At 44.5% G+C, this 13436-nt stretch overlaps 1 protein-coding gene across 9 annotated transcripts in view; it reads right to left on the minus strand.

The window, feature by feature from the left end:
- Nucleotides 1-13436, minus strand: part of TSPAN5 (tetraspanin 5) — a 160498-nt gene that overhangs the window by 29233 nt on the left and 117829 nt on the right. For all 9 annotated transcript variants that reach the window (XR_013998395.1, XR_013998396.1, XR_013998397.1 and 6 more), the window contains exon 2: nt 4939-4989. Coding sequence is in view for 3 of the 9 variants with exons in the window: in XM_081131552.1 (XP_080987678.1) it covers nt 4939-4989 (51 nt within the window). In the remaining 6 variants the exon portion in view is untranslated. The remainder of the gene's footprint in view (nt 1-4938; nt 4990-13436) is intronic.

Below are 13436 nucleotides of genomic sequence, written 5' to 3' on the forward strand. Positions count from 1 at the left end.
GCGAATGAGTGTCAACCCCAAAGGAAATTTCTAGTGACATGTCATCGGGCTCTGTCCTTGGCCTGCTCAACATAGCAGTGGCTTTGATCAGTGAAAACTACACTAGACTCCAATCAGGAAAATCTAAGAGGCTTGTGAAAATAAAGCATCACATGTGCACACAGACCTACTGAATCAGGATTTCCCCAGGAGGTGCTGGGGCAAGGAGCTAAAGGAAGGCTGAGCAGACGGAGGAATTGAGGGAGCGGGTTGGTCAAAATGTACAGCTACAACCAAGCTGAGTGGAATGGGGAATGTGCTGGGTGAAAGCTGGGTAACTGTGGAACCCTGGATTTAACTCTGGGGAGGGTAAACCCAGCTGGATCTGAGATCAACTTGAACTCTCAGCGATCAACAGTGTGATGTCAATCGGCATGAACAGCAGATGAGGGGAGATGCTCTATGTCCCCTAAAGCACCCTCTCAGTGGTATAGAGGACACACGAGACCAAGGTCAGAGGATCATGACCAAGATGCTGAAGGGACTCCACTCAAAAAGAAGCAGATGTTTAGCCGAGAAACTCAGAAGAAATCAGGACTCCACCCTGAACACCTCAAGGGTCAACATGGAGAAGGGCGTATTTGGTGGGATCCAATAGGGTAGATCCACAACCAACGAGTGAAAACTACTAGGACATGATTCTTCTTTGGTGCAAGGAAGGTCTTTTCAACAGTAAGAGTAACCCAAAGAGACAGAAGTAGTGAGTACTTTGCTGGAGGAATTGTTAAACTTACATACACTTCAAATTAGCACTTATGTGTGCATACATTTTACATATCTATGTACGCACTTCCTAGACTGGGAATTTCCTGAGGAATTACATCCCCAGAGTCCAACACGAGCCTTGTCCCACGCTGTGTGCTCAATAAATATTATTTGAATGAATGAGCTGATCCTGGACATATGCCACCAGGCCTGCTGTACAACTGCAAGTCATGCTACATAATTGTTCATGTTCCTTCTAAAACAGCAGATCCTGTTATTTCTGCAACACTGCATGTAAACCAGTTTTCTCCAGAGATAGTCATCCTCTGCATCTTCACCATCAATGTGGAATTTAGAAATTACTTATTTAATTACTATGTATAACAGTCAATGTAATATTAGCCCTAGGTTTAAAATTCAGCCTGGTATTAAGTACGAGGCATAATAACTTTTGCCTCTAATGTTTCTGTAGTCCACATAAAAATGTGTATTAAATCTGACCCTTCCAGCTGTGACCTAGTTCAGAGACTTGCCCTCCAGGCCTCCTTGCAAGTAAATGTCCCTGCATCTCTCTGTTGGGGGGAATGACTTACTGACTCATGGGCTGAAGTCACTGCCCACGGGTGCATGCCACCCGCCACCCCTGGCCGGCTGAGGTTCACCTCCAAAGTCATCCTGTGAGAGGCCTGGTCCCGCTTAGAAGTTAACCCAAACGTCTTTGACAGAGCAGCCTTTTCAGTAACCAAGGTGATCAATGCACATTATATCCTCCTTAAGGGGCCCCAAAACCAAACCAATTCTCTGGTCCACGAATCAGAGCCTGGAACTCTCCTAAAATCTGAAGCAGCTTCCCAAGCTCCCATTCTGCCCCAGCCCCCATGTAGGAGTGGACATACTATGGTCATGTGTCCAGGGGAGGGAGCCATGTCTCCAAGAAGCATTTACTTTATACATAGCAGGCACTGTCTTGGAGGCAATCTCATTTAATCTTCACAACAATCCTATGGGGTGACATTAGTGTCCTCATTGCACAAACAAGGAAAGGGGATCTCAGAGAAGTTAACACAGTTGCCCAAAGTCACACAGACGGTAAATGGAGAAGCCAGTGTTTGAACTCAGGTCTGTTCAGCCTCAAAGCTGTGCTATTTTTCCATACAGCAAGCAGAGCAATCTTAAAATAAAAGCCACTTTAGGACACTCCCTTGTCAACATGCCCTGGTGACTTCCTCTCACCCAAACTTCTGTAGAACTCTGACTGCTCAGGCCTCTGCCTGCCTCTCTTCCCACATCCCCTATTCCTCTTGCCCTGTTCTCTCCCTTCCAGTCCTACTGGCCTTCCTCCTGTTCACAGGAACCACCAAGTCTCTGACTCTGGGCCACCACACTTGCTATTCCCTCTGCCCAGAATGTTATTCCCCCAGACCTCTGCAAATCCCTCCTACTTCATCCAGGTCTCTGCTCCAGTGTCACCTGCTCAGGAAGCCATTCCCAACTACTCTATCAAACAGAGACCTCTTGCCTAGCCAGCGTGGCTCAGTGGTTGAACACTGACCCATGAACCAGGAGGTCAGGGTTCGCTTCCGGGTCAGGGCACATGCCCAGGTTGCAGGCTCGATCCCCAGCAGGGGCCATACAGGAGGCAGCCAATCAATGACTCTCATCATTGATGTTTCTCTCTCCCTCTCTCTTCCTCTCTCTGAAATCAATAAAAACATGCTTGAAACAAACAAAAAAAAGAGACCTCTTCCGTCACCACTCTCTAGCCCTTACCCTAACCCTACACCTTATGTTTCTCAGCAGCACTTACTAGTACCTGAACACATATACTTGAATACATATACTTGGCTAGTTAACTGCTTATTGTCAGCACCCCCACTAGAATGCAAGCTCCACGGGGGCAAGGACCCTGCATCACTCACAGCCACACCCCAGGTCCAGGGCCCACGTGAGCAGTGCACACCACGTTGGGTAGCTGTAAGCCCTCTACCCTCACCACCTCCATCTGGTCCCAGCACGCAGAGGTCAGCGACACAGTAGCTGGGTGACCTTGGCCAAGCAACTTCAGCTCTCCAGAGAAACTTTCCATTTACTGGCAGTGGCCCAAGCAAAGAAGGGACTGATATTTCATCCCTCCATAAAGACCACATCAACCCCTTGCTCTGATATTTGCCAGTTTTGGAATTTTGTGATTTTTATCAGAGAAGAGACATTTGGTGCAACGGATGAAACAAGAAGATAATTATATTTCCCAAAGAGAGAGAAAACCTTCAAAACAACCAATTGTCTGTTTATTGCTAGAATAGACAATTAGCTCATTTAACGCCTTCCAGCATCTTTTTCCAAAGCAGATGGAAATGGACTCTTATTAAAGGAGAGGAATAAAAAGCTGTGTGATCCAGCACTGCACCCACCAGAGGGCTTCTGAAAGGGGAATTTCTGAGATTCCACCAATACAGATCCCCAAGCTTATAAAGGGATTGGGGCAGAAGCTAGTCATAATCCAAGAAAAGACCAGTGTTCAACATAAAAGTTCCCAGAGATAAAATTATCTCTGTTTGGGGAACTTAATTTGTCTCCCTTCATATATAATCGCCATTTTCCGTAAAACATTTTACATTCTGCAGAAGTATTTTGTAAATAAACAGAGGGTCTTTCCTTTCAAAACTCAGGACTTATTTGAGTTTTATTTGACTCAGTATATCTGAACGTTGTTTTAGTTGAGGAAATTCCTACTGGCATCTGAGGGGCTTTTGTTTACTGGACTTTCCTCGTTTTTCTCTCCCTTCTTAACACGTATAGCACTTCAAAGAAACTCTTGGCCTCAGGCCCTGGTCAAGCTCAAAGGGTGAAATACCAAAGAGATAAGAGAACAATCTTCTGGGAAAATTTAAGCTAACCTCTTAGTTTACAACTTCTAACCAATCCCTCCACTCCCTCATTCTTACAAGGTGGGAGATGATAAAGCTTTACAGGGTAGCCAAATACCAGGACAGATAAAACACTGCCAACGCTTTCACTTCCAAAGACAGCAGAAGAAAAGAGCTTGTATTCAGTTTTGAATTCCAGTGCTTGGCCTCAGGAAGGAGAGTTATACAGGAAAAATTAAAAGGTGCAGACGGGGAGGAAAGTGGAGGAGTGAACTGGGCAGTGGAGTCATGAGTGTGTTGCTAAAAGCATAAACTGCCCGACCCTGATCCTCATGGTAGCCTACAACACGCTACGCTCTGTTTCCAGATTTTCCCTTTTACTATACTGCACGTGATCATAAATTATGAATATTCCTGAATGCTTTCAATCAGCAGACTGGTATTCACATTCTTCTGCATTAATGATAAGTTTATCTAATATTCAAACACAAATTATATCCAGCTTCCTTCACAGAACATGCTAACAGCTTATCACATAACACACACACACACACACACACACACACACAAAATCATCTCTATGGCTCAAGTAATCTTCCCAAAGGTTAGAAAATAAATGAGAAAGAAGGCTGCAGGTGGTTTAGTGATATTTATGAGCATTATTGAAATTCTTGTGCCAGGATGAAGAAACGTTCCACGGGAACACGTATCTCTTGGCTTTCTGATAAAATTCCAATACACAGTCTTTGTTGTGCAAGTGTCTTGTTACTTCTGTAATTATTTTATACAGTGATCAGTTTAGGCTCCATTCCTGAAGAGTCTGAGAAATAAGCCATTATCTTGCAAAAACACTTTCCTTGAAGAACCATATTTGTTTGTTTGTTGTTTTATTGTTGTTTTTATTGAATGTATTGGGGTGACACTGGTTAATAAAATTATATAGATTTGAGGTATATAATCCTACAATACATCATCTATATATTGTATTGTGTGTTCACCACCCAAAGTCAAGGGTCCTTCCATCACCATCACCCCCCCTTACCCTCTTCTGCCTCCTCCCACCCCCCAACTCCACTCTGGTAATCACCCTCCTGCTGTCTGTGTCTAGGAGACTTTTGTGTGTTTTCAACTTAATCTCTTCACCTTTTCACCCAGCCACCCAAACCATATTTGTTTATACTCTGCAGTTTCCAAAAGGGAATATATATATATATATATATATATATATATATATATATATGTATATAAAACTAACATATATAACATATAGTACAATGTGCAGCCTCTAACAACCCAGATGCACGCATTTTCATGATATTAGACTTACTTTTTCATTCCACGCCCACAGTCCAATTCCAAGAAATGCTATTCCCAAAAACTGAAAGAAAGAGAGAAAGCAGTGTAAATATAAGGGTAAACATCATGTTTTTATTAATATAAATTAGAAAATTTTCAATCGATTCTTTTGCCACTTTACCTGGCTGAGAATAGTTTTCTCTAAAATCTGAGTAATAGTCTTTAACAGAAAAACAAAGAACAAAAGGAAAACCAGAATACCCTTTACTAAAGTTATTACAGCATCAAAAAGGGTTGGGTAAAAAAAAAAAAAAGTGGATGTATATATGCAATGGAATATTATTCAGCCTTTAAAAAGGAGGAAATCCTGCTATTTGTGACAACATGGATAAATCTGAAGGACATTATGCTAAATAAAATAAGCTAGACAGAGAAGATAAATACTACATGGTATCAGTTATATGTGGAATCCAAAAATGAGTAAGTAAAACTCACAGAAACGGGAACTAGGGAGAGGTTGTTAAAAGGGTACAAACTTTCAGTTAAAAGATGAATATGATCTGAGAATCTAATGTATGAGTGGTGACTACACTTGATAACAATGTATTGTATCATTGAAACTTGCTGAAAGAGTAGAACTTAAATGTTCTCAAAAAAAAAAAAAAAAAAAGGTTGTCTCCTATACATGCCCCAGGGATCAAACCTGCAATCCAGGTATGTGCCCTGACCGAAAATAGAACCGGCCACCTTTTGGTATACGGGGCAACGCTCCAACCAACTGAGCCTCTAGGCCAGGGCAGGACTTTTCTTTTTTTTTTCTTTTTTATTTTAAATATATCTTTATTGATTTCAGAGAGAGGAAGGGAGAGGGAGAGAGACAGAAACATCAGTAATGAGAGAGTCATTGATCTGCTGCCTCCTGCACGGCCCCAACTAGGGATCCAGCCTGCAGCCCGGGCATGTGCCCTGACCGGGAATCGAACCCCGATCGCCTGGATCCTAGGTTGACGCTCAACCGCTGAGCCACGCCCGGCCGGGCAGGACTCCCCATTTTAATTAGTCCTCGCTGTATTCCATCTGTTCTAAGATGCCCATCTCCCACCCCATATCTCAGTATCTCTGAACTGGGGATGTGTCTTAAAAATCAATGATACCTCATAGCTTTTTTCCCTTGATTGTACCAAAAATAACAGTGTGGCTTAGAGTGTCACAGGTTTGATGACATACTGTACAGCGCCGTCTACCCACTAAGCGCTCAGTGATCAGAACTGCGTGTAGCTGGCCAGGAGGAAAGACTCATTCCTCACCTTCATTAGCAACTCAGAATTGCCTTTCTAAACACTGAAGTGAAAAAACTGGGCAGGCTGAGCAGATGCGGCCTGATGGCAGCGGTGCACTGTTTATTTTACGAACATCTTGATTAAGTTAAACGTCGGGAAAGCTGTCCATGGAGAGGGGTGCTCAGGGGAAATGACAGTGAGGGTGGTCATTCTTTTCAGTTTCAGGGAAACCTGAGAACTGTCCACCTGGCGAGGTCTTCACCGCTCGCCCGGGGGAGTGAAACTTTGTCGTCATCAGCTAACAAATCCGACAGGGTCTGGGCGAACAGCGGGAGCAGAGGGAAGAGGAACCGAAAACACACAAACAACTGACCACCCGGAAAGTGTGGAGCTGTTTTTAAAAGCAGAACTTCCCAAATCTCCCGATCAGACACAGCAGTAAGAGTACGCGATACATTCTGAGCTGGACAGTAGAGCTTCAGCGTGCCTTTGGTTTGGCAAAAACCAAAGACCTCTTTCTTCCTGCTTTTGCTCTTAGATGTTTGAAAAACGTTTAGAATGATTTTTTGTTTTCAACATCCCGACAGAAAAACTATGGTCACCTGTCTACTGCCCTGGTCCGAGTGCTATTTCACTTTAGGCTTCTGACCCAAAACATCAAAGGTACCAGCCTCCCAAAAGGCACTCGGGACTCTGGGGTACAAATAAAGTAGCTCAGCGTGTTTCTCTCTCTCTCATATTTCTAGGTCTGAGGCAACAGGGTAACAGGTGACAGGTGTACACACAGGGGCCCATTAGACCTAGAAATCACTGAGCGCTTGATCTACATGCATGACATCAAACTCATCCCAGTGAAATGCCTGACTTTCCAATGCTAAGGCCCTCTGTGGACAAATGTTCACATCTCCCGGATGCAGCATTTAATCACAGTGTCACTACAAGGGGGTGGGATGCTGTGGCAGAGGACACTGTAGTCAGCTGTCCCTCTTGCTGCTGAAGAGGGTGGACGTGTCACTTCTGAGGGTCCTGCCGAATCACCATCATTTATTTCCCTTTATGGCTCACCAGCCACTGCGCTTTGTATGCAGTGTCTCTCTGACGCATCACAACAGGTTTATTTTGAAATATAGGCACAGGTTACAGAAGAGAAAAAAAGAGGCTCAAAGAGGCACGCAGCTTCTACATGGAACAGCAGAGATCTGAACCCAGAGACGTGTAACATCGAAGGACGAGTTATTACGAGCCTTGATAAATTCCCACTTTCCCCATGGAACAGAAAGTGAGGCATTCAGGTTAGAATCCCATGGAATAAGAACAGGTCATCATATACTCCCTCTTCGGGAAGCAAAGGGAAGCTGGGGTAGAAAAAGATGAAAACCTTGCCTTCACATGGGAACTGGCTGAAGATCAGAAGTGCCCCGCGCTGGGGTCAGCAATGGAAGGAAGTAGAAAACAGAGAAGTTCCACGGAGGGTCAACTTTCTCCTCTCTGTATAAAGTTCTCCTCTCTCTTCTTGCCACTTTGAAAACCCTTTTTCTTTCACGAACCATATAAATGGATAGGAAACCAACAGTTTCCCACAAAAAGGAGAGAGAAAAATTGGGATTTAAAGACGACTCACAGATCATCCCTTCATCACCTTGCTCCAATAATTCCTACTTTCACTGTGACTTTCCAAACAAGGGTTCAAGAACTTGGAGGAAGAACACTGGATTTAAAGTCAAGGAAAGCACTCGATACCTCAGCAAGCGAGTGGCGCAGGGCCGGGGCCTCAACACGCACATACCTTCAGTGCTACATCACTAGCGAATGTCCCCCGATTCCTCTCAGACCATATGTTTTGTTTTAGAATCAAGTTGTTCCAGCTCCAAATAATTAAACAGAGAGGAGCCAAAAAACAGAGACAGGCACGCAGCACTCGAGGCACACCGAGTCCCCCTTCCCACCTCTCCAAGACCATAAACCAACGAGCTGACCTCATTAGGAAACCAAGAGGCCAGCTTACAGCGAACAGCTGAGAACACTTACAGGCAGCTCCTTACGCCTTCCAAACCGAAGAGCAGGCCTGACGCGCTTCCCACTCGGCCGTGTATGCAAACACGCGGCACAAACGTTTGTCCACCCAATTGTTGATGTTTGGAAATAATTTTGCCAACACTTTTTAATGTAAGTAGGAACTAGGTACTGTGTTTTTTACGAATTAGCTAAAACAGCACTGCCTAATACAGGAGCCACTGGCTGCTGGGCCTCTACAGTGTGGATAGTTCAAACTGAGATGCGCTAATGTCTGAATACGAATAAAAAGAATGTAAAATATCTCATTAATAGTTTTTTTATTATTGATTACATGTTGAATGGTAATGCGTTAGATATACTGGATTAAATAAAGTATATTATTAAAATTAATTTCTCTTGTTTCATTTTTTTTAAATAGTTACTGCAACATTTAAATGATATATGTGGCTTGCGCTATATTACTACTGAACAATACCATGCAGTAGGTACTGATATTATCACCATTTTATAGATAAGGAATCTGAGACTTAGAAACTTTAGGTAATTCTCCCAAGATCACACAGGTGCCTAAGCTGGGATGCTCAGGAAATCAGACTCCTCAGCCCAGCTCGAAACTATTTTAGTACTTTCCTAGTGTGCGGAAAATGTTTGTCCAGCCAAATAAGGGATGGCGAATTACACTGAAACTCTTGTCCTAAGACTCAAAACTTCTCCTTTAATTTCTAGGGTTTGAGGCATAGGTATGTTTTCCTGACAGGGAGTGAGAATGGACTAGGTGGAACTGAGAGTGGCGTGCTGAGGGGAGCCTGCTGGGCTTGCTGCCAGCAGAGCTGGAGCTCAGGAAAAGCTAGAGAGAAAAATGGCCCTTCGTGGTGATGTGGGTCACTGGGCATCTATGTCAGGAGGGACGCATCTGCCCCCTTTTCTCTGAGGAATGGAAGATCTCTTCCTCCATCTGTTGTTTTAGTCCTTGCTGAGCCTCCGACATCTTGAAAATCAACCTGTGCTCTGTTCTAACTGGTACAAAAATGGATACTTCAAGAAGCCATTTATCCACCCATCTACAATCCTCAACCAATATTCCTGAGCTCCTACTTTGTGCTACACACTACTTTCCTCTTGTGATAAACAAGAAAACAGATACAGTCTCTGCCCCTGTGAGCCTGCAGTTCAGTGAGAGAGATTTTAATCAAATCATCAAAGCATGAAAGACAGCACTGTCCTTGATGGTACTATACAGGAAAAGAAAATAAGGCCAATACTGACTGCAAGAGGGGGATTGGACCCAGAGAGCATTCCAGGAAGGCTTCTCTGAGTGAGGGATGTAGAAGCTGGGGTCTGAAGGATAAGAAGTGCCCCTCCTCCCCCAAAAGAAGGAAGAATGTTTTAGGCAGAGGGGAGAGAATGTGCAAAGGCCCTGTGGTAAGAGTAGCATGGTAAGTAAAAGCGTCTAAAAGGTGACTGGTGTGGCTGGTGTACAGAGAATGGGGAAAGAGAAGAAGGGAGGGAAGATTTGCAATTAGAGATACAAGCAGGAACCAGCCCTTGCAGGTCTTTTAAGCCACATTAGGGAATCCAGGCATTAGCCTAAGAGTGATAGAAAGCCATTTAAGGGCTGCCTGTGTGTAGTGAGCTGCAGTGGGGTGAGGAGGCAGGTCATTATCAGATTTGGGCTTTGGAAAAATGATGATCTGGGCTTCAAAAAGATTAGAATACACTGGGACTAGAAGGAGACAGCTTTGGCCATGCAAGCAAGACTGGACTGTGTCCTGGACTGAAATGTGGTGGAGAAATAAATGGAACTGAGACTATTTAGAAGTAAAACTGACATTTTCAGTGATGACTGGATATGGTAAAGGGGGGCAAGGGTAAAGGAGAGGGAGGTGTTAAGGATAATGCCTGTGATTCCAGCATCTTCTACATGGATGGCTCTTCAAAATCCATCTTACATCCTCTCTGACAGAAATGATTCTCAGGTGCTAATTTTATAACTAGCTTGAGATCCAGTGGCATTTCTGAAGGACAGTTTTCTTTTATGGGTATTTTGGCTACTATCTGAATTCTCTTTGAAGCAAATTACAGCTTGCATACTTTAAAAATATAAATTATTTAAAATCAAAACACATGTCCACCACCACCCACAACTTTTACTCATAAAAGGAAGCAGTTATGGTCCTGGCTGGTGTGGTTCAGTTGGCTGTGCACTGAAAAGTTAGGGTTCAATTCCCAGTCAGGGCACTTGCCTGGGTTGTGGGTTTGATCCCCGGTTGGGGCATATACAGGAGGCAACAGATGGATGTTTCTCTCTATCTCTCCCTCTCCCTTCCTCTCTCTCTAAAATTAAAAAAAAAAAAAAATCAGTTATGTATAGATGTACATTAAAATTCACAGGCAACTTTTTTTTAATTTATCTCTTCTGTTGAAAGTATTACAGATGTCCCCTTTTCTCCCCTTGACCCCTTCTACCCCTCACCCACCCCAGGCCTTCACCACACTACTTGTCTGTCCATGGATTATGCATATATATGCATATAAATTCTTTGGTTAATCTCGTCCCACACACCCACCCACCCCTGGCTTCCCTTTAGGGTCCGTCAGTCTGTTCCATGCTTCTATGTCTTTGGATCTATTAAATACTTAAAAAAATAACAATTACATCAATGGCATCTGCCCAGAATCCCATGAACAGACCCAAAATAATGCAGCAAGGTAAACATGATGGAGGAAAACAAACCTCATATCAATCTTTTCACCTCAACTGGAGCCTCAAAAATATTATCTTAAATAACAATGGACAGAATTGTTATTCCTTCATCACTTTGATGAAGTTGGTGTTGTTTTTTTTAATTTTAAGCTCTGCCTGAATAAACAGGAGAGATGCATTGAAAACATCTGGCACAGAAGAGAGGAAAGAGAGGAAAGAAAGCGTGCCATTAGGAAAGATATATTTTTCTGAAACTGCAACACGTGTATTTTTTATTAGATATTTTCTGACGCTTTAGAGTGAACAACACTCCAGTTGTGGCAGGGTGGGTGAGGTGGGGCAGTCCACTCACGTGTGCTAAACACCTGCATTAACAAAATACACGATGTCTTTCTAGAGCAAGGGATGATTTCGGGAATAAAAGGCCTCTGGGCAGAATTCTTGCCACGTCTAAGGAGAAAGCGTAGGCTGGTGGAAAATTCAATGCACAGAAAGTCAATCCCAATTTTGCCACTGGGTCCCCATGTCCCAGTTTGTACATTCAGACTGTCCAGAATCCACATAAGATGGTATGACAGATAAAGCTCAAACTTGTAAACAGGACATTCCGCGTCCGAGCTGCGTCAACCTCCCTCGCTTCACCTCGCCCTAACCCTCCTGAACTCCACAGCCTGCTGAGCCCCGGCTCCAGGGCAACATGGTTCTGAGATCCTGGGAAAGACCCTTTGTTCATTCAACACAGATTTATTGATCATCTACTATGAGCCAGGCAGCCCTCTAGAGGCTTGGATAAACCTGGAAACACAACAGACAAGACTGCCTGCTCTTACGGCTGATACCCCAGTTGGGGTGTGCGGGGAGGCAAAGGCAATAAAAAGAAACATAAAGGAGTAGATCACACAGAATTTTAGAAGTTGAGAAGCACTGTGGGAAAGGAGCGCAGCAGAAGGGGACTGAAATGTGGTGCAAGGCGGAGGGAGGTGTTGCAATATTAAAATAGATTGGACAAGGCAAGTCTCCAGTAAGAACGCTACGGATAAGCAAAACCATGATGAGATGAAGGAGTTGACTGGCGGATATCAGGGAAGGGTGTTCCAGGGGCAGGGACAACCTGGCTGGGGGAAGAGGTGCATGTTGGAGGAACAGTCGCCTGAGGGAGGCTGGCGGGCACAGGGCCGGGGTAACAGGGGCCAGGCTGAGTTGGTCTTTGAAGGCTGGGGTGACAACTAGTTTCTACTGGAAGAGAAAAAGAATCACAGGAGGGTTTCCTGACTTCCTGGAGCCCCACAGTTGTCATCTGTCAAATGCAGATAATGAGGGGACCTAAGGAAATACTCAAAACAACTGTAGGGGCAATGTGACTGTGAGAGGCCTGGGTGAGAACCAAAGAGCCCAGCACTGTGCCTGCATCTCAGTTCCCTCCCCCTCGCTCAAGCATTTTCTCAGCCTGCCTCCTGGGCTGGGTCAATAGGAAACCCGGCTGCAAGACCTGTTTTGGACCTGTTTTTCCAAGCAAGAAAACAGCCTCACTCCCGGTGATCAGCGGCCCTCTCTTCTGCACTTCAGAGCCACTCTCCGCATGTGCCCTTGTTTGACCTTTGCGCGCACACAGAGGACTGTAAAGGGGGGACGTGACCTGGGCTCACGCAGCAGGCGTGCTGGGCACGGTGCTAATCAGGGAGCATGTGCCCATTTAAGGGGCAGCAGCACCTGCCCTCCAATTTTTCCTTCCCTCCTCTGACAACAGGGAGAGGAGCCTCCCGGAACAGCAGATACAAGTATCCCCGTGCATTTAAAATAAACGACTAAAAGATATTCCCCGGTCAGAATATGGAGATCATGTTTAATTTCAAATATTTTCTCTTTCTTACTTTAGCTCTCTGGTTCAGGAATTCTGGGTATATTGGCCCCAGAATCTAAAAACCTACTAATTTTGAAACCCCTCGTTAAAATAAATTTCTTCCCATCAGGGTTTCTTGATGCATCCACTCTCCTCCTAACATTGCCACTCCTTGTTTTTGTATTACATCCTTTGTAAATAGGTTTTGGTTTCATTGTACCCATTAAAAAAAAAAATCCTTTTGGAGGAATGTGGGATATAAATTACAAGCAATATTGACTGGGGTAGCTTCTCAGACTATACCCTTTTTGAAAACTGGCCTCCATGCTCAAGGGGGCCCTGACGCCAGGTTTGTAAGGGGGGGGGGCACCTGCACTCTACCCTCTCTAGGCTGACGAGTTAACTATTATGGGACATGTGACTCAGCCATCCCATCAAATACCAGCCTGAGACAGTCTCTCCTCCCCAGGAATTGGGGTTCGGACACAGGGATTTTTGTCAGCCTGTCTCCCTTATGCTAGAACAGACTGGGCTGCCAAGGAGACAGCATGCGGATGTAGAAAGCAGAAGAGAGACCACAGTGACTTCCACACTCCTGACCACTCTCTGCTGCTTTTCCGTAGGACCCCTGGACACACATCCTGATCCCACACAACGCCCGTGGGTTCCTGTTCGATTCTCTCCCTGCT

This window comes from Miniopterus schreibersii, assembly GCF_964146895.1.
Source record: "Miniopterus schreibersii genome assembly, chromosome: 1".
NCBI classification, from domain to species: domain Eukaryota; kingdom Metazoa; phylum Chordata; class Mammalia; order Chiroptera; family Miniopteridae; genus Miniopterus; species Miniopterus schreibersii.